The sequence below is a fragment of the Tenrec ecaudatus genome, chromosome 14 (assembly GCF_050624435.1).
Source record: "Tenrec ecaudatus isolate mTenEca1 chromosome 14, mTenEca1.hap1, whole genome shotgun sequence".
Lineage (NCBI taxonomy): Eukaryota > Metazoa > Chordata > Mammalia > Afrosoricida > Tenrecidae > Tenrec > Tenrec ecaudatus.
In genome coordinates, this window is record NC_134543.1 from 32,906,167 (window position 1) to 32,925,490 (window position 19,324).

General features: G+C 46.5%; 1 protein-coding gene across 24 annotated transcripts in view; it reads right to left on the minus strand.

The window, feature by feature from the left end:
* Window positions 1–19,324, minus strand: part of SIPA1L1 (signal induced proliferation associated 1 like 1) — a 335,625-nt gene that overhangs the window by 63,466 nt on the left and 252,835 nt on the right. For all 24 annotated transcript variants that reach the window (XM_075531736.1, XM_075531745.1, XM_075531744.1 and 21 more), the window contains 4 exons: window positions 10,909–11,012; window positions 7,743–7,900; window positions 2,127–2,700; window positions 1,536–1,810 (listed from right to left, as the gene is read on the minus strand). In XM_075531736.1, the coding sequence (XP_075387851.1) occupies window positions 1,536–1,810; window positions 2,127–2,700; window positions 7,743–7,900; window positions 10,909–11,012 (1,111 nt within the window). The remainder of the gene's footprint in view (window positions 1–1,535; window positions 1,811–2,126; window positions 2,701–7,742; window positions 7,901–10,908; window positions 11,013–19,324) is intronic.

Sequence of the window (19,324 nt, forward strand, 5' to 3'; positions counted from 1 at the left end):
CAGTGAGGAGGAGCTTCAAGAACCCAAAGAAGTCCCACCGGGAGTGGCAGACCTGCTTGACCAAGGCAGAGGGCACACATAAGGGAATTTCAAAATATTTCCCCCACGCCAAAAAAAGGAAATAATGTCTGGAGAGATACAATGGGGACAGGAATTGGGTGGTGGGTGGTGGGGGAGTGACAAAAAGTTCTTGGAACAATTCCATTCTCTTTTCATTCCATTTTTCTATGCGTTTTTTGAAGTGCCCTTGTAGCTTAGTTTCCAGGGAAATTTAGTCATTCAAATAATAGGATTTCTGAAAATGATGAGAGGAAGGGTTTTCAGGGTGTTTAGACACAGGCACATCACATCCGGACAGTACTGAGAAACACCACCTGAGCACAGTCTAGTCTGTAGCAAGTGACTCACAGAACAAACCCTTTGATCCCCGCCACTGCTTTCAATGTCAAGGACACAAAGCAGCAGCCACGGCCATTGATGTCCTAGCACCCGATGGCCTGGAAGTACTTCAGTGGGGAAAAGAGGATTCAAGAGCACTGCCTTGGCTTTGGAAAGCCTAAGCACTGCCAACGCGTCAGAGAAACCCATAGGGAATAATGGGTTCAATGAACATTAGCAGACCGGAGAAAAGGAACAAAAATAGGACGGCATACCCAAAGGAGAGAAAAGAAACACAGCTGATTAAATTTGTTCAATCAAGGGATCTCCCCTAGAGACAAGGAGATGAAATTTTAAACACTCCTGCTGGCTTAGCAGCCGCTGGGAAAAGGCATGAGGCTCCTGGGCTTCCCCTCTGGGAAAGAAGCTGGGATCTAACAGCACGGGCTCACCTGAAGCCGTTTTCTGGCACCTGCTGCTAAGAACAAACCTTAGTGAGCGGCCCTCCAGGCAGACATGACGGGTGAGAGTGACATTCGGCCTCTGGGGCTGTGTGACAGCTAATGTGAAGGCCACACTGGTGAGGCTTTGACGCTCACTAGCCTGGCCGCATCGGGCTGATGACTCTTCCACCCCATCAGCATCCTCCATTTGATCTGATACGAGCAGCCAATCAGTCAGTTGTAAAGCCCATCACTGGAAAACCAATCAAATGAAAGCCCATCCATTTCCTTGGGAGTGTGGCCTGCACCCAATGAGTATGGATGTTGTGGGAAAGCTAGCTAGCTTGAGCACTCTCTCATCCTCAGGAGACAGCAATTGGGCACAGATGGGAGATAACAATAGTGCCGAAGAACATCAAGGATATCATGTTAAATGCCTCTCAGTTATTGGTACAGGGCGCTTCCAGTAAATATTCCTAGACTTCTCTTCATAGACTCAAGAGATGTCAATCATGGAATGGCCCACATTAATCAGCCTTTCCAGCTGCGGCTACCGCGTGCTGAAAAAGAGCTCTGTCCTGAGTCAGACTTTCCACGGCTGGAACCTTGCAGCCAGGCACGTAATTGACTACCCTTCACCACACCCCGCCACCCTGGCCTCTCGGAGAGAGCCTGCTCGGAAACCAGGTGTCCCAGCCCTCCACTCTGACCTACCTCCGCGGGGTGCAGTCTTCATGGGGGGGGATGATGACCACCTTGACCGTGACCGATGTTCTTAGGAGGTCAATCATCTGCTCGTGGCTCAGAGTGGCCACGGCCACTTTGCAGATCTCCACCAGCCGGCTGCCCTGCCTCAGGCCTGCCTGCCAGGCATAGCCGTAGGGCTCTACATCAGCCACGATGCCCTCGTAATTGACGTGGAAGCCAAGCTGGCCTAGCCCGTTCCTCCGCAGGGTCATCTCCATCGACTCGCAGCCTTTGGACACAAGCTGGACAAGGAGACAACAGAGGGTATTCAGGAGTGGGCATGCAAGCCGGAAACTGCGAACGGGGCTACTGCTAGCTGAGGAGCAGGCCGGCCATCCATTCATCCATCCGCCCGGCCCACAGGACAAGACTCGCTGCGTCCAAAGAGCTCGGGGTGGAAGGCCTGTAGCGTGCAAACAGAACACCTAGCAAATCACATCGCGGTGGGCGCAAACAAAATGAAGCAAGCCGTGAAGTTAGGGACCTTGGCTCTGGTCTGCGTGGATGACTTGATGATCTAGAAACTGGCGGTCCCCAAGGGGAAGGGACCAGACTCACCTGCAACCTTCTGACAATCTCTTTGATGTCCTCAGTGCTGAGGAAACTCTCCACGGAAACACATTCTCCTCGTTCGTAGAAGATTTTCAGGCCAGTGTCGGCGGACGTCCATCCTATCACATCTCTACAGGAGCAATTGAAAACCACGCTCTTTGTTTCCTGCTCGATGAGAACAATGAACTCGTTGGAGATTCCCAAGAGGCAGTCTATTTCCATCGCCTGGCTGTAGTCTTTGGCCCGGACTGCCCACACAATGGCACCCATGCTGCTGAGCTCAGCTCCTGGATATGGCTTGGACTTTTCCTTCTTCTTAGAGGCCAAAGAGATGAATGGGAACTTGCCGGAAGGATCGATGGGGGTGTTGGTGACATTCTTTTCTGCCAGGTCTTTCAGGTATTCCTGGCGGGTCCGGGTCGCCATGGCCCGGAACTTTTCCGATTTATGAGCCGCATTTTCTGCATTAATCACTTTGGCCAAAAGGAAGTCCCTGAACACATTTGATTTCGGGAAAGTGACTCCTGTGGGGATGGGTGGCCCAAAGGAAGGCACATCTCTGGACCTGGTGACTGCCACACTGAGAGGGAGGGAGAGGGAGAGAGAGAGATAGGAGTGTTGGTATGCGCATCGTGGGGCTGAAACAGCACTGGATCAAAGTCTCACATTCCCGCAGCAAGACGGATGCTCGCTTTTTCCGCAAGAACAATATATAGTCCTGTTCCAACACGAGCATTGTTTTCATTCAGCCACATTCAGGATTTATACACTAAGACATTTTGTGGGGCCTAAAACCCCAGAGCTTAAATTAAAAACATTTTCTTCAAAAGGCAGTGACTCTATTGGGGGGCACGGGTTGGGGAATACTGTGATATTGTGCTTAACAGACACTATAAATATCTACGGGCTGTTTCCAAAGGGGGCACTGCGCACACAGGACAGGCTGAGGTTCTGGAAGGACACAAAGCCTCCTGGGGGCAATGCCCTTTGTGCAGGTTTGGAAGGAGAATATGAAAGGGGCACAACCCACAAGAAACAGGTTCAATTCTTAACAACATTAAATTAGTATCTGTGGACCTATATGTGAGGCATCCTGGGACAGCCAGGTAAAAGCACATTTTTAAAATGAAACACATGAATGTAAGCAATAAATGACTTCACTTGAGTTTTAAAGACTTAATTTTTGTAATGACAGTAGCATTCAAATCCTATTTTTCGACTGAATCCTATCTCTGCTGAAAATTTTCCACTTTGGGGATGTGATTCACCAGTTTATTTGGGAGGAAAAGGCTGTGACTCTCCCACTGCGTCTTGAAAGCAAGACTGAGCTAGGGACGTTTGCTGAACATGGGCCTGTGGAAAGGGCCGGAAGAGAGCTGTGCCAACGTAGCATTTTAGTCTCAAAGGACAAAAGTTCTTCCTAAAGTGCCAGGTGTTAAATGGACACATAGATGGTGTGTTTTGTCTCACATACCCAGGACCTACTTAGCCAACCTCAGCCGACTAGCGGGAAACCAGGGTGCTACCACCCCAAACAGCCCTTTTTCCAAATTATCAGTCAAGCATGTGGTTGTAGCAAAGGGAAACAATACAGGATCCGGTTGCTTGGTGCCCCCGCGCTCCGAGCCCCCGGGTGGGAAGAGCCCGCTGCGGCACTGCTGGTTTACAGAAGTGTCAGGGCTTCGGCTGTGCCTTGCAAAGAAAGGCTCATCTCTTGTGACAGTCTGACACCATCACCCATCTCGGTGACGTGTGGAAGCTACATTCAGAGGAGGCCATGGGAAGGCCAATGGTTGGTGTTCACGTTTCTTGAAAAAGAAAAACAGAAGCCTAGGAAGTTGGCTTCACGTTGGCAACACCGTTTTCAAACTGGAGACGGTAACTCAGAGACGCCTCTGTGTATGCGTGATGACGTCATCATGACACCATTAAGAAGGCCGTCTCTTTGTCTAATGTGAGCTGTCTGGCTCGAATGCTGACATGTATATAAATTTAATCTCCTGTTATGTAAAAATCAAGCAAGAGATACCAAAATCCAAATTAGGCCCATTTTTCTAGGGGGAACTCGGAAGGATTTAGAAATATTTAACGATATTATCTTTCATTTGAAAAAGGCAACTTCTCCTCTTGCCAATTTCACTTTCTCAGGAAGCAGATGTGATTTTACTCTAAATAAGGAAGGGGCGGGGATGCTGAGCAGGGAACATGACTTTGAGCATCACCCATCCATTGGGCTCTGAAATGCGTTAGCTCACTGGCTTCCTACACATCTATTTATTAACTGATAGAATCAACTTTAGACAAACATACTGAAAACCCACCAATAATTAGAAGGCTCTAGAATGAACTGTGAGGGGAAGAAGTGAATCCTTAACATGTAATTATCAATGATTCACCGTGGTAGGGAGGTAAAAAATCAGCTTTGCACCATTAGAAATAGAATTCTTACAGGAGAAGACAATGTGAACGATGATACCCTAGAATGTTCTTTGCAAATAAAGGGTGTTGCTTTGGGCGAATCTAACTTTCAAGGTTTTCTACAAGGTTAAAAGTGCATTATTCTAGTTGCCACATAATCTGAACGTGGATGGCTAAGGCCTCATTTAAGAGAAGCAGAAAGGATATCTCAGACACCAGAAGAATATATGCTTTCCTAGAGTCTCGGTTGGCCCTACACAGATCGTTCAGATGCAATGTTTCTTGCTATTTGAAAAAGGAGATTCCAGTGGGTCTCCGCTTGGGCACACGTACGTTAGGCTAGTTCACAACACTGCATCTTCGAAAGAGTCACACATTCTTCAAAGGTCCAGTCTTGCCTCAACCTCAAGCACCGGGTGCTGTTGAGCAACTGGCTGTTCTACTCAAGAGAGACAGAGAGATCTCAATGATGCACCTTCAGGGGCTGAGACCCTTACGGAAAGAATAGAAGGGAACCTGGAAAAACCAGCACTTCCCAAACTCTATCAAGAGACTCTCGAGTTTATCTTATAAGGACTCATTTCCTGTCTTCCTGAGGAACATCTGCATTTGTTCTAGCATTTAAAAATGTTCTCTTTCTAAAACCTCTGATTAAGAATGAAGGGCTAGGGAGGTTCACGCTGCAAACCCCAGTCTGAGGAGCTGGCAGGATTCCTCGCTCCCCCAGGGCACCCGCCCAGAATGGTCAAAGTGGTTTACTCAGAAATCGTGAGAGAGGGGACTTCTGCATGGCCGACAGAAAAGTTCAATGGCAAGACCATGCCTCACGGCACCACAAAGAAGGTTTCCAGCAGACATGTGGTGGAAAGGATGGGCTTTGTGACAGAACCCCATGGTCAAGCAGCGCCTCTCTGGGCTGGGTCTGGATGGCTTGGGTCTCGTGGCATTTGCTGGGGTCAAAGGCCTAGGATGAAAGCGATAGATCTTGACCCTCAAAAGGAATTTAAAGTTGACCCAGGGTCATCTGAACTGACATCTCTACGGACGACAGTGAGACGCACAGATACTCTGAGTTTGAAAGCACAAGGGACGCAGCACGGAGCAACCGTTTCCTACCCAAAGGTCAGAGCAGGAGGAGCCAAGAAGCCATCCCCCAAAACAATAACGGGCAGAGTCTCCTCGGAGCCCGGGTCAGGTTTCTGGGGTGTGGGCCCATACTGCTATTAGATTTGTTTCTTTTCTTTTTCTTTTTAGATTTGTTTCTTTTATGCTAATAGCTTTTCTGCATCTCCCCCGTCAGTAATCACTTATGGATATTTTCAGTACATATTTACAATGAACAGCTCTATCTTTCTGACTCATTGCTTCTGATCTGCTCTATCAACTGAGACCAGACATTAAGTTCATTGTAATTATATAAATACACTAACAGAGACCAGAGGGGGTACATGATTGGCTATGGGCTCAAGATTTAACACACAGACTTTGGGACGGATTTCCCAATTCTTGCTCATGCCATGACCATTCAAGGTTACCGTGCCTCTGTAATTAGCAAGAATTAGTTAGGTGTTTCCCGCACTGGATTTTCTAGTCCCCACTACGATTTCACCTCGGGATCAGCTAAAAAGTAAGATCTAGGAGCGTATGGAGCCTTTCTTTGGCTTGTTCCACTGTGTATCAAATATGGGAACGATGGCGACGAAGGTGTAGGATCAGGCAATGCTTCCTTCTGTTGTGCAAAGGGATCGTTGAAAATTAGGAGGGAATCAAGAGCACTGACAGGATAAGTGCTGGGTAAGTGTGGTGAAAATGGACGACGACAATACTCTTCACCTCGATCTTTATGGTGAAATATCCCTGTGGACACAGAAGGCTGACAGTGAACTTATTTTCCTGCAACCACAGTTTGTCACCGGAATGGTCTGGCATTCCAAAAGCTTCCATTGCCTTGTGTTAGCTACTAACCTAGAGATTAGCAGTTCGAGTCTGGCAGAGGTGCCTTGAAAGAAAGACCTGGTGAAGTACTTACAAAGACCACTCCCTCCCTCCCTCGGTGCGACCCTACAGGACAGAGGAGAAATGTCCCTTTAGGTTTCCGAGTCTTTAAATCTTTATGGGAGCAGAAAGCCTCACCTTGCTCCCATGGAGAGGTTGGAGGTTTTGAACTGCTGCCCCTGTGGTTAGCAGCGTAATTTCTAACCTACTACGCCACCAGGGCTCCATAATATGTGGATACACTAGGTACATGAAACAGATTACTAGGTTAAATTTCATACAGGCTTAAAATTTATTTAATCAATTTCCTTTTACCTTAAAAACCTCTAGCTATTAGAATATCCTATTAATTAACAAGAAAGAATAATGCTGGGAACCATCCATTTAGATTGTGCATTTGGCTTGTATGTACAAGGTCAGTGGTGGAAGCTTCGGAAGAGGCCCTGAGTTCAGTGCACCCCCGCATTTGGTTCTCTGAGCAATGCCTGCTTCGTGAATTCACATTATCATAGGAGCAGGCAGCTGGGCACCTCATAAGCCAATACAGGTCTGTGTCAGGCACTTTCTGTCCAGGCGGCTATGTTGCTTCAATAACAAACATTCCACGTTAGCAAAGCTTAGCCTTCCAAATGGGGTGAGGAGGGGGCGGGGTGGGGGGTAGATATGGCAAAAAGTTCCTATTGTGGAAGGACAGATTCCTATTACAAGCATCTTAAGCATGCTAGGACCTTCTCACACGTCGTCTTGGCACGGCCAACCGAGTATCACCTATCCTCATCCTCTCTGACACCTTACAAAGGCTTCCGCAGACACACACTCATGAGACAAAGTCAACAGGTGACATGGAAACCATTAAAAAGACAGAAAACGCTTCTGACATTGTAGTAATTTGGGGTTTTTGAGTAATATTGTTTCAAATGAGCCTGGCTCCTCATGAATTATCATGAACATTCTTCTCTGCTTTGGCCATACCAAAAGCAAAATATAATCAGTAGCGTGGCTGATTGGTTCGAGAGTAACCAGATGGTACAGATTAAAGGACACCACCTGGGAGGAGGCGCAATGGAAGCGGCAGGTGTCTAACCAACACGTCTGGGGAATGTCAAGGCCATCAGGTGACGTCAGCTTGTGAGTCTGGCCGGCCAGGAGCAGAGGATAAGGACGAGCGTCCCCCTGCCATTGCGGCAGCGGAGGCTCTTACAGCCATACCTGTAGCAGACACTGTCTGTGCAGGGGCCGTGGGCCCTGACGATGACGAACACGTGCTGAAAGTGGGAGCGAATGTTCTTCGGGCTGAATGGCTGTGCTCCAGGTTCCTGGAACACTATGGTGACGATATCATTTCCAATGTGCCGCTTCCGGAGGAGCTAGAAGGAAAAACAAGCCAACAACATCAAGGAGAAGGCTGTGCTTCCCTGTCTGTTCGCTTTGCAACTGCACTCACGCTCGTCCCCACCAATCCCTGCGCCTCTGCCTAGGCTACCTGAGTAGTTGCTATCGGTATTTTGGCCTCGCTTTTCAAACCCTTCAGGGAAGAAGGTGAAAAGGAATATTTTGCAAGTTACAGAAAATACAGAGCCCATTCGAATGGGGCTAACCACTGAATGGCCCTAAGTGCTCCCACATCTCCACATCCTAGGGTTCCGGAAGGGTTTTGTTCCCATAACAACAGTTTTGTTTCCTGGACAAAGTTTGCCGTGGGGAAGATTTTTAGATGAGAACTGCTGAAGTAATTACAATGTAATTTATGTTCTGGCTTAGTCGGTGTCAGTAAAGGAAACACAGGGGAGGCATTTTCTGACAGACACAGTTTTTGTGGCACAAGCTGGTAGCACAGACGTGCCTCACATCCCAGAGAGTCCGGACAAATCTTAGCACAGGTGGATGTCAAATGTAGTTCGTTTCTGATTAAGAATAAGACGCTCACCTTCTGGTTTCACATTAAACCGCGCTCTGGCTGGGGGTGGGGCCCTGAAATTCTGGCACCCCAAATCGTCCTAAAACAGTGCCTTCCAGGATGTACTTGCTAGATGGTTCAGTTTAAAGATGTACAGAAAATGTGAACCGGACTTGCATGACTCAGATTTACTATAAGGTCACTCTCAAGAGGAGGACAATCATGCATCATATTTATACATCCTGACCAGTTTAAGAATGCAGGATCAAGTACTTTCTGTTTTAAATGGCTGTGGACATTAAAGCATACAAATCGTGTACCAGTAAAAGCAATGATCAGGTATTTGGATAACCAACCGGGACAAACACAGCTTTTTAAAAAGATCAGGGCTGAGATTTGGGAGTTAGGAGTGTTGGGAGATGTTCTTCAAAATTACAGATTTTAAACCTGTTTTCTAACGAGGAGGTTTTATTTTATTTGTAATATGCAGTAAAATCCTGAAAGAAAGACTGGTGTGTATTGAACACTATATATAATACAGTGACTATCAAAGATTATTAATCTAATCAGAATCTTGAATAAATACTTGGTATGTCCATTTTTCTGATGAAAATGATGGCACTGTCTTTTCCTACAGTATTATCTTTAAAAAACGACTTTAGGTGAAATATTAGTATCTTAATACAGGACCCTAAAATGAAATAATTGAAATGTGAACTCACTCTACTCACTACTTGTGCTTCTAAAAGCGTATTGGCAAATCAAGCTGAAAGCGGCTCACAGCGGCTCTGCAGGCGAGGGCAGACACTGCCGCAGTGAGTTTCCCATCACGGAAGTAGAAAGCGCCGCCCTGTCTTTCTCCTGCTGGGCAGCTGGTGGTCTTGAACTATGGATCTTGCAGATCCCAGACCAACTCGTAACTACTAGGCCACCGGGGCCTCCCCACTTAGACCTACTTATTTAAACATAAGCAATTAATCTCATTTATTAATTTGTGTCTTTCACTAATCTCTCATCAGTCATCTTGTAGAAATGTCTTTACTTACCCTTAATAGGTGATACATTAATATTTTTAAACATTTCTTGTCTATAAACTGGCTGGAATAAGAAATCTAGCATATTTTCCTTGGCTTTTTTCCACCTCCTAAATAAATCGAGAACTTGGGATTTGTGTTTTAAAAAACATCTTCAAGACAATCCAGGTCAGAAAATCTATCTTAAAATCAGTTTATTTCATATTTATATCCAATTCACTGCTTCGCTTCCTTATTTCTGATTATTCCCGTGAGCGTAATGAAAGGCAAGCTTTTGTTGCCTGGACTTTCAATCTAATCAAATCCAGCGTGAAGAAGTGCCAGATTAGATCAGTGTTTGGTTAAACTCTGTGAGCGAGGATGTGAGTCAATCTGCAGCTGGTCTGCTGGTCACACAACAACTGACAATAACAAAGTCTACGTGCATTTTCAGGTCAGCAGTACAACGGAATTGGCTCACGTTCACAAAAGCTGTTTGATAGGAAACTTGGTGAGCACTCAGATGCTTATAAATTTCGGTTTTGTATCACCTATTACACTGAGAGAGTGTCTTTAAAAAGACACTCATATGCTCTCTAAAACGATACTGCCGTTGCCACATTGCTCTGTAACAATGAGTCATTTCTTCATTTGCGTCAAACACCTGAACCAGAACCAAATAACTCAAGCCAGGTGCCAACGAGTCCTTTACAACTCACAGTGACCCCGTGTGTTTCAGTGCGGAAGTGCAAGCCGTCGGGTCTCCCCGCCTGTGACTTGGGGAAGCCCTTCCCCAGGCTTTCCTTGTGAGGCTCTTCTGGGTGGGTTCAGATGACTAACACTTCAGTCAGTGGCCCCTTGTCTGTACCATGCAAGGACTCAGTCAACTTCACAAGAGCATAAAGAAGTCCGTCTGTGTATCTGTGTGTCTGTCCGTCTCTCTCTCTCTCTCACACACACACACACACACACAAACACACACACACACACACAAACACACACACACACACGGCTGTTGCTGATGTTTCTTGCTACGTCCTGATGAACACATTAGAAAAGAACCTTATTCTGGGATCTACCTGGGACACCTGGAGAAGCACCTGAGGACTCTGCTGCGCTGGCCTTTGAGAGGACACTCCTCCCGCTCGGGCACGTCCCTGCAGAGTCATCTAATCACCATGATTTCAACGTGCTCCCTTCAGCTTCACGAAAACCTCCAGCCCCGTGGGTGAAAAGCAAATGATTAGTGCACAAAGCCATCCAGCTGGCTGCTAACCTAGAATTTGTCTCTTCATTTGTTTTGGGATCATTTGCTATTCCGTACTTCCACAGAGTACAAAGCTTCCCACTGCTGTGGCAGGTGCACCTTTAAATGCTGGTTTCAGATTTTACAAACTTTCCCCTTAGGCTTCTGGGTGGGGTGGGGGGCAGGGGCAAGAACACGGAGGGTGCAAGCTGTGCTTACCTGTTGCTTGTTGTTAGGCGTGTAGGGCAGCATGGTGGAAACGTGGAACATAATTTCATAGTCTTTGTAGGTTGTGTACAGAGAGTGGGTTCCAGTGGAGTCCGCTATAGTAAAACAAACAAACAAACAAACAAGCCACGATGAAATGACGGCGTTGACTAAAGAAGGCCATTCACTTCAGAGGGCTGTCCCTGGGGTGCAGAGCCCTTTTATGGTCTCGGACCTCTTTTAGCTAGTCAAAGGCCAATGGGTCACTTCTCAGAATAATACACACATGCGCTACTAGTAAATATATATCTGTGTCTGTAGTACTTGTACAAAAATGGACTCATAGGTATATGTGTACATATGTAACTTGTACAATCTGGTACTGTTTACAATACCAAGCATTGGGGTAATATAACAGTACCATGCAGGATTTAGCACGAGTTTAACATCTGTTATGATCTGAAGTATTCATGAACATAAGCAATCCTTGGAGGTATCTAGATCAACAGATAATGATTTATATTGGTAATAAAGCTACAAGTAGTGAATTCTTCTGTCATTTACTGTCTATATTCTTAATGGAAGGAAATGCTAAGTTTCAAAAAGGGTGGTTGAAAATAAAGATCTAGTTATTTCCTGAGTCCACAGACCCCTGCATTGCATCCTCAGGTGCAAAGAACCCGCTTTGCTCCATTACTTCCGACTCAAACAAGAGAACGATTTTGTTGCTGACAGACAGCGGGCAACTGAACAGGACTGCTACAGCCTCTACTCCCTGATTGCTTAATCAGGTCTCAGAATCCGCCTGCCCACGGACCTGAGGAAACAGAGAAGCAAGTTCCTTGTACACCTGGCAGGAAGCGGCTGGGCGTCCGCGCTGCAGAGGGAACAGAGGAGCAGCCCCTGTGTGCACACTCAATGCTCTGTCATCATCTGCTTTTTGGGGTTTTTTTTGAGGACCCAAACACTTGGCTGCATTTTAGAGACTAGAGCAGCAAGACCGAGCCTCTGGCACAGGAGCTGTCAGTAGTAGGCAGCACAGGATCCCTGGAGAGCTCGTCTAAAAGGCAGATTCCCGCGTCCCGCCTCCACAGAAGGGCCGTTGATGGACCACAGGCCTGGGCCAGGGATTCCATTGTTTTTATCGTTGTTTTTAATACATCTCTTATCACAATCCATACATTCATCCAGTGTGTCAAGCACATTCGCACATATGCCACCATCCTTTTCAAAGCATGCTCTTCCTACTGGAGCCCCTGATATCAGCTCCCCATTTCTTCCCCCTACCTCCCCCGCCACCCACCCTCACGAACCTTAGATGATTATTTCCATATCTTACAGTGTCCTCTATCGCCCCTCACCCACTTTTCCGTTATTCGTCCCCCTGGGAGGGGGTTCTAGATTGATCCTTGTGATCAAGTGCCCCTTTCTTCTCCCACCCTACCTTAATCCTCCTGGTGTCTCTACTCATTGTTGGCCCTTATGGTTGTATCCATCCTGGATTCCCTGTGTTGCAGGCTCTTATCTGTAGCAGTGTGCATGCTCTGGTCTAATCCGATTTGTAAGGCAGAATTGAGGTCATGATAGTGGGGGGAAGGAAGCACCAAAGAACTTGAGGAAAGTTGTGTGTTTCTTCAGTGCTCTACTGCACCCTGACTGGCTCATCTCTTCGCTGTGAAGGGATGTCCAACTGTCTACAGATGGGCACTGGGTCTCCACTCCATGGCCCCCACCCCATTCACCTTGGGTATGGTTTTCTTCTGGATCTTAGGTTAAGGTGACCAGACGTCCTGCTTTTGGCGGGACAGTCCTGATTCTTAACAATTTTTCTTGCATCCCGTGGCATTTTTTAAAAGCCCCGATTTTTCAAAAAGAATTCACAACAACCTAGGGTATACGGTTTTCAGCTGCCATGTGGCTATTTCGCCAGGATAGCAGTTTTACCAATGGTGTCCCGCTGGTGTCCCACTTCACCAATGTTAAAATCTGGCTACCTATCTTAGGTACCTGATACCTGATACCATCGACACCTCATGATCACACAGGCTGGTGGGTTTCTTCCATGTGGGCTTTGTTGCTTCTGAGCTAGATGGACGCTTGCTTACCTTCAAGCCTTTAAGACCCCAGACCCTATTATCTTCAAGTCTTTAAGACCCCAGACCCTATATCTTTTGATAACCGGGCACCATCCGCTTTCTCCACATTTGCTTATGCAACCATTTTATCTTCAGCGATTGTCGGGAAGGTGAGCATCACAGAAAGCCAGATTGTTGGAACAAAGTGTTCTTGTGTTAAGGGAGTACTTGAGTCGAGGCCCAATGTTCACCTGTAACCTTAATTCTTAACATATAGATATGAGTACATAGTTATATATGTACATGCCTATATTTAGACCTCTATAAATGTCCCTTGCCTCCTGGTTCTTTCCTCTGTTTCCTTTTACTTTCCTCTAGTCCTACCATCATGTCCGGCCTTCAATCAGGTTAATAATTCCTCACTGCTACATTGCAGGGATTCCATTGTTAATAAATGCCCCTAGGTAAACTCAATGCTGTAGCTCCACTGCCTTTGGGTCCAACTCCAAGAATAGACCCAATTGCGACTTGCAGACAGATTTACAACTATGTTCTAGAGCCCTCAATTTCAACCTGGAGCATTTTAGAGGTTCTTTTGATTTTGAGGCAGACACAAAGGCAAAGGTTCTAAAGTAAGCTAAAAATAGAAATATGCACACATTTTCAAAAATTACAAAAATATGTAGCCGCATTTTAATTCCCCAAGGACAGTACTTCTCAATGTTCACAACCCCCGCACCCCCACCCCCTCCCACAGAAACCCTGCTACATTCCTGTCCTCATGTATTCAATGGAACAACTTTGGATAAATCCTGAGTGTGGAGAACTTACCTGCTGCGAAAGCTGTAGGGCTGACTAGTGCGTTTTAACGACTTTATGTGTCAGCTTCGACGTGTACGTACATGTGTTTCAAGACAATTTTGAGCAAAATGAATGAACTAGGGATAAAAGACTGGCATCCATCTTCACATATTACATTTTTCCTTTTTATTTCTAATTCTAAATGTGCAGCTGCTAAGGGAGGCAAGCTGCTGTATAAGACAACCCAAGGATAATGCTGTTCTACTTCTGGCTGGCTGTTTCCTTTACAGACCGCATTAAAAAGACAAAAACAGCACCCTTCTCCACCGACGTCTCCTATAAGCCCTGTGAGAACCTCAGAACTTGGCTGACATTTTTAAACAGTTCGAAAATAGTTTCTACAGCTTTACTGAAGTTCAAATGAGGGCCAAAGCAGTGTCACAGTCTATGCAACACTAAATTAGAACGTTACACCCATTCTAAAGAAATGTACTGTTGAAGTCAAGGTTTTGTGGTTTCTGTTTATGTTGCTTAAATCCTTTTCCAAAGTCTGATAGAATAGAAATAAATGCAAAAGGATTCCTTGGGGTTTTAACAGCTTCCCTCAATCAAAAATGCCAACCATACCAAAAAAAAAAAAGGCAATTATTTAGTGACAAAGTCATTCGATTTTATTGTTAATTCATCCTACTAGTTGAATAGCGGTGGCAGGAAGGAGCAAGCCACCAGAACTGAGCTCTGCTAGAGGAGGCAGAGTGGTTCTGATATATGAGAGGCCTCACGGTCCCTGACAGAACAATGATAAGGTCATCCAATGCTTTAGTCTTCACAGGAACTACGGCACATGCTTTTTCACCCCTGATAAAGAGGAAGGAGCTGCCCTGATGGCACAGTGGTTAAATCGCTCGGCTGTCAAACCAAGGCTTTGCGGTTCGAATCCACCCACGGCCATTTGTAAAATGTCTCTGCTCAGTGGACGGCTGCAAACAAGTTCTCTCAGAAGTACACTTATCTTGGCGGAAATAGGGTGGCTTCATACAAAAACAACCCCCCCCCAAAAAAAAGTCCAAAGTGCCGACTTCTGAGGGGATCTGATGGTCAGTTAAATTCGAGGCAGAGAATTTCGTTCGGACCATCGTCACCCCTGTTTCTTGCATTCCCAAAGGATAAGCATGATAGGTTTTCTCAAAGGGCACAGGATGGACATGGCGGGGAATCAGGCATTTTTGAGAAAACTGCGCTGGTGAGAAGAGAGACCAGGGAAGTCTCACTGAGGAAGGTTATTATTTTTCTCCTGTGGCAATAAACCTGCTCATTCTTTGAGGCTAGGAAGGCTGTTTTTTGAGGCTTTCATGAGGAAACCTAAGCTCATTCGCCCTCTAGTCCTTGACCTTGTCTTCTAGTCTTTGTATTTCCCACACGCAAACCCCAGTTCAGAGGGCGTGGTGGACATGCAAACTCGTAGAATTAATTCCTCAGGGCAGAAAGGCTCAAGAGAAGGAAGTGTACAGACCCAGAGGAAGGATATACTGACAAACAACAGCTTCACAGCTGGCTGGTTCTGTCTTAAAAATGAGTTCTGTGATGGTATATCAATGGTTTTTTACTTACCCTTGTATTTTTATAGAACAAAGATGGAAAAATGATACTAGTTCATTATGGAGTAAGTTTTAGACTAAATTCGAATGTAGCATGAATCATCTTGATTCCCATGATGTACCCACTAATGAGGTCAGCAGTGTATGTCAAATCACAGAAGTGAAGTTCCTGATTCTCACAGACAACAGCGACGATGTGAGGAATGCTAAGAATTCTCGTCTCAGTTGATCAGGAAAGGCGTGGCTGACGCGGTAATGATGCCGTACGTCAAGCTTTTCGATTTGAAGACATGCAAACAGGTTAATAGGCTTAGTAGAAGTTATTTCGAGCAAGGTCAATGCCACAGCCATCCTTTTCTTGCAGTGTGACCCCAATCTTGTACTTCTGAATAGTCTACTGGAACAGGAGTGCCCTATGTATGTATGGATCTGAACCACAAACAAGGACATGGCCCTCTGTATATGCGCAGCTGCTCTAGAGCTGCAGGCCAGCCTGCCTACGAGAGCCATCCCAGCGCCTTGCCCGCAGAAGCCCTACCAGATGGAGCATGATGAAGAAGAGGAAGCTGAAAATGTAGGCAAGGTGGGGAGTCCATTGGATTATATAGCTTAGTGGACTTACCTTCCACCAATGGACAGAGCCCTGGCAAAGCCACTGAGAACTTGATTGGCAAGCCAGCAGAGAAACCGCAGACACCCAAGGACAACTGTGCAGCCAGTGTAAGCCTGGCTCCCAACGGGACAAGTGGTGGGCAAGAAGCGAGGGCACCGGAGGAGGAGGAAGATGAGCTTCTGAGAGTGACTGACCTTGTCGATAATGTCTGTAACAGTGAACAGTTATAAAACTTTTTTTTCTCTATCCCCCGCCCCCCCCCCCCAAAAAAAGAAAACAGGGGGAGGGGGATTTTTTAAAAAGATGGATAAAAGAAAATCTGCCTATGCAATCTAACTTTTGGGATGTTCTGAGATTTTAGTATTTACAAACACAAAGAAAGCGATCATTTCATTAGCTAAATGCATATAAACGAACAAAGTAAATAGACTAAAGACAGCCCACACTCCATTTATGCAGGTCTTCTCATGATGGGGCATAACAAATGCAAGGCAAAAATCACAGATGTTTTCTGAGTCTGACTCTCACTTGTAGTTTGAAAACTGTAATAGTCACCTGGCTACTGAGAACCAGCCATTTACGGTCCCTAGGAGAACTCCGTTATGGACTCTGGTAGCCCTGTAGGTAAGTACTCAACTGCTACCGAGAAAGTTAGCAGTTTGAGCCCAACAGCCCCCAGCTGGGCCCATGGGAGAACAGGCCTGGAGGGAGCTCTGCCCCTCACAGGTTTGCAGCCTAGAACACCAGTGGGGGCCATTCTACTCTGTCCAAGAGAACTCCCCGGACGATCACACTAGCATGGTGGAGTCAGATCCAGAGGAGCAAATTCTGCCGCGGGCTCCTGGGATGCAGACACCAACGCTCAAGGGCACGGGGACTCATGCCTGGAACGCAGACACACCCTTAATAGACAGCACACGGCTGTCTGTGGGGCACTCTTGCACTCAGAAGCTAACGAGGTGTTTGGGAATTGTGACTTCAGTCAAGAGTTCTTCCGGTTGTAGCACATGCACTCTTCCTTGCGCCCCATCCAGAGACAGGTCGCTCTGTTTCACTACAGACAGGGCTAAGAAGGGGTAATAGGATTATCTTTCACCACAGCAGACAAGAAATGGGTGATGCTGAAGTGGCTAGAGTGTCACGAGGCCTCTCAAAATCACCAACCTGGGAGAGGGAAGGGAGACCAACCAGGGATGTCAGTCAGTCCTACTTTCTACATAGCGTTCACTTTGTGGGACATCTGCACCTGCCTGTACTCCCCACTTGGAATACCTGCGTTTGCATGCCAGGAGGATCATTTGCTGACATTGTACAAGGAGGTCACTTCCATTCTCGAATTCTCTATATTCTTTTTCAGTGTAAGGATCAAGTGAAATCGTAATAATGAAAGAGAAAGCCCATAGAAGGTACTCAATAAAGAAGATACTCAATAAATGTGTGGGCAGAATTTAAAATTTTGGGCACTTAGGGCAAACCGTGTAGCATTCTCTGAATTTTTACATACGTTCGCTTCTTGGTTGATCGCATCTCAAGAACAGTCAAAAGGAAAACCCTTAGGCTGTGACACTGTTCAGTTACAGAGTAAAGAACAGACACAGTGTCTTCATTCATCAGTCTCTAAAACTCCAAACAGCCCTCTCTCTGCAAATGCAACGCATCTTTACTTCCTTATCAAAACCCCAACCTATAGAAACAGATTTATTTTCTTTACGGGAAGTCTTAGCCTTACCACTCACCTAACACTCTGAATCCCCAACGCTTCCACGACATTGGTGAAAACTGAAGACAGTGCTGAGACTTCATGAATATTTACACGTTAATGAGGGCAGGGCCTTGAGGGAATAAATGTCTCACAAAGAGCTTCCGCATCTTCTTTGCTCAACAAACAACTCTCAGGCAGGACACGGCGTCCCAGAGTAACATTTCATGTGCACAGCTTCAGACGAGGGTGGTCTCTAGCTCTCAATCGAGTGTTGGTTGGAAACGCTCTCTCTGGGCTCATGGCAGTGTGAGGGATGGTCATTATCTTGAGGCTGCACCACCCAACCACCCAAATACAGAAGAAGAAAAAAACACTACAGGACATTTATTCATGACAGAGTTTTCCCGCTCAGTACATTTGCAATGTGCTTGTTTGCTGGAGGTTCTTATCTCTGAGTTGGGAACATGGACAGTAAATCGAGACAGAGACAGCGCGCCATGGCTTTATCAATCCTTCTCTCCCTGAGCCGGTCTGTCCTTCACCGGGTACAAAGTCCTAAACACAACCACAATACACGACAGGAGAGCCATCTCACGAGAGGGCTGGCTAGTATTAATCCCAAGGGCTTGAGAGAGGGCGAGGTAGGGCTGAGAGGCGGGGCTGGGGGCCCGCTGAGCATCCATTCCCAGACCCCTGGGACCTGGTCTAGCTGCCCCATGTTCACTAGCTCCAGTCATGGGCATGCTCATTCATCTAAAAGAGCCAGTTCTGTAAACCAGGGATAACAGCTATCTAGCTAGCAGGGTTTGTGGATATTACAGGAGATGCCACCTGTGGAAATTGCCCGGGGCTTCCACTCCCAGTCACAACAGAATACTTGGGTGTCTTTCTATGACTTAATTGGGGGGGGGGGGAATCAACCACCCCCTGCCATCAAGTCAATGTTGACCCACAGTGACCCCTATGGATTTCCCAGACTATACTGGTTCGCCGAAGTAAAAAGCCCAGTCTTTCTCCGGTGGAGCTGCTGGTGGTTTTGAACTACCCATCATGGGGATGAAGTCTGGCACACAGCACCATGGCTCCCTATGAGAGGCATCTAGAAAACTCTGCAAAGGATGAGAAACATCCCTTTTCAGACACTGGGCAATAGGCAGTGATTCCTGAGGACAGGACACTTGAAGGGGAACCAGACAACCATCTGGGCTCTCTGCTGGGGGGGGGGGGCGGGAGGGGGCACTTGGGGACAATGGCTCAGAACAGGGGAAGCCAAGCTGAGCCCCATTGTCCTTTTACCACAGGTAGGGCCTTAGAGGGCTGCAGGGCTGTTCGGTGCTGAGGAGAACACGGAAGAGGAGAAACCTGCAGCGACAGAGAGCCAAAAACCACACTGGGATTCCTTTGCGTCTTGGGCTGGAGACTAACCCGTCCACGCAGAGGGAGACAGCAAAGGCTGGGCCAAGAGAAGGAAAAGCTACCAGGGAATTATAAGCTGAACAATGGTCGCAATTCACAAAGTTATAAGGCAATAGAGACTGACCAGATGGCGCAGAGAACTTTGTTGAATATGCAGGTATATTCAGCTTTAAAGGGGAAAAAAGTCAGGTATAAATTTCCAAGAAATTATCTAATTTAGATA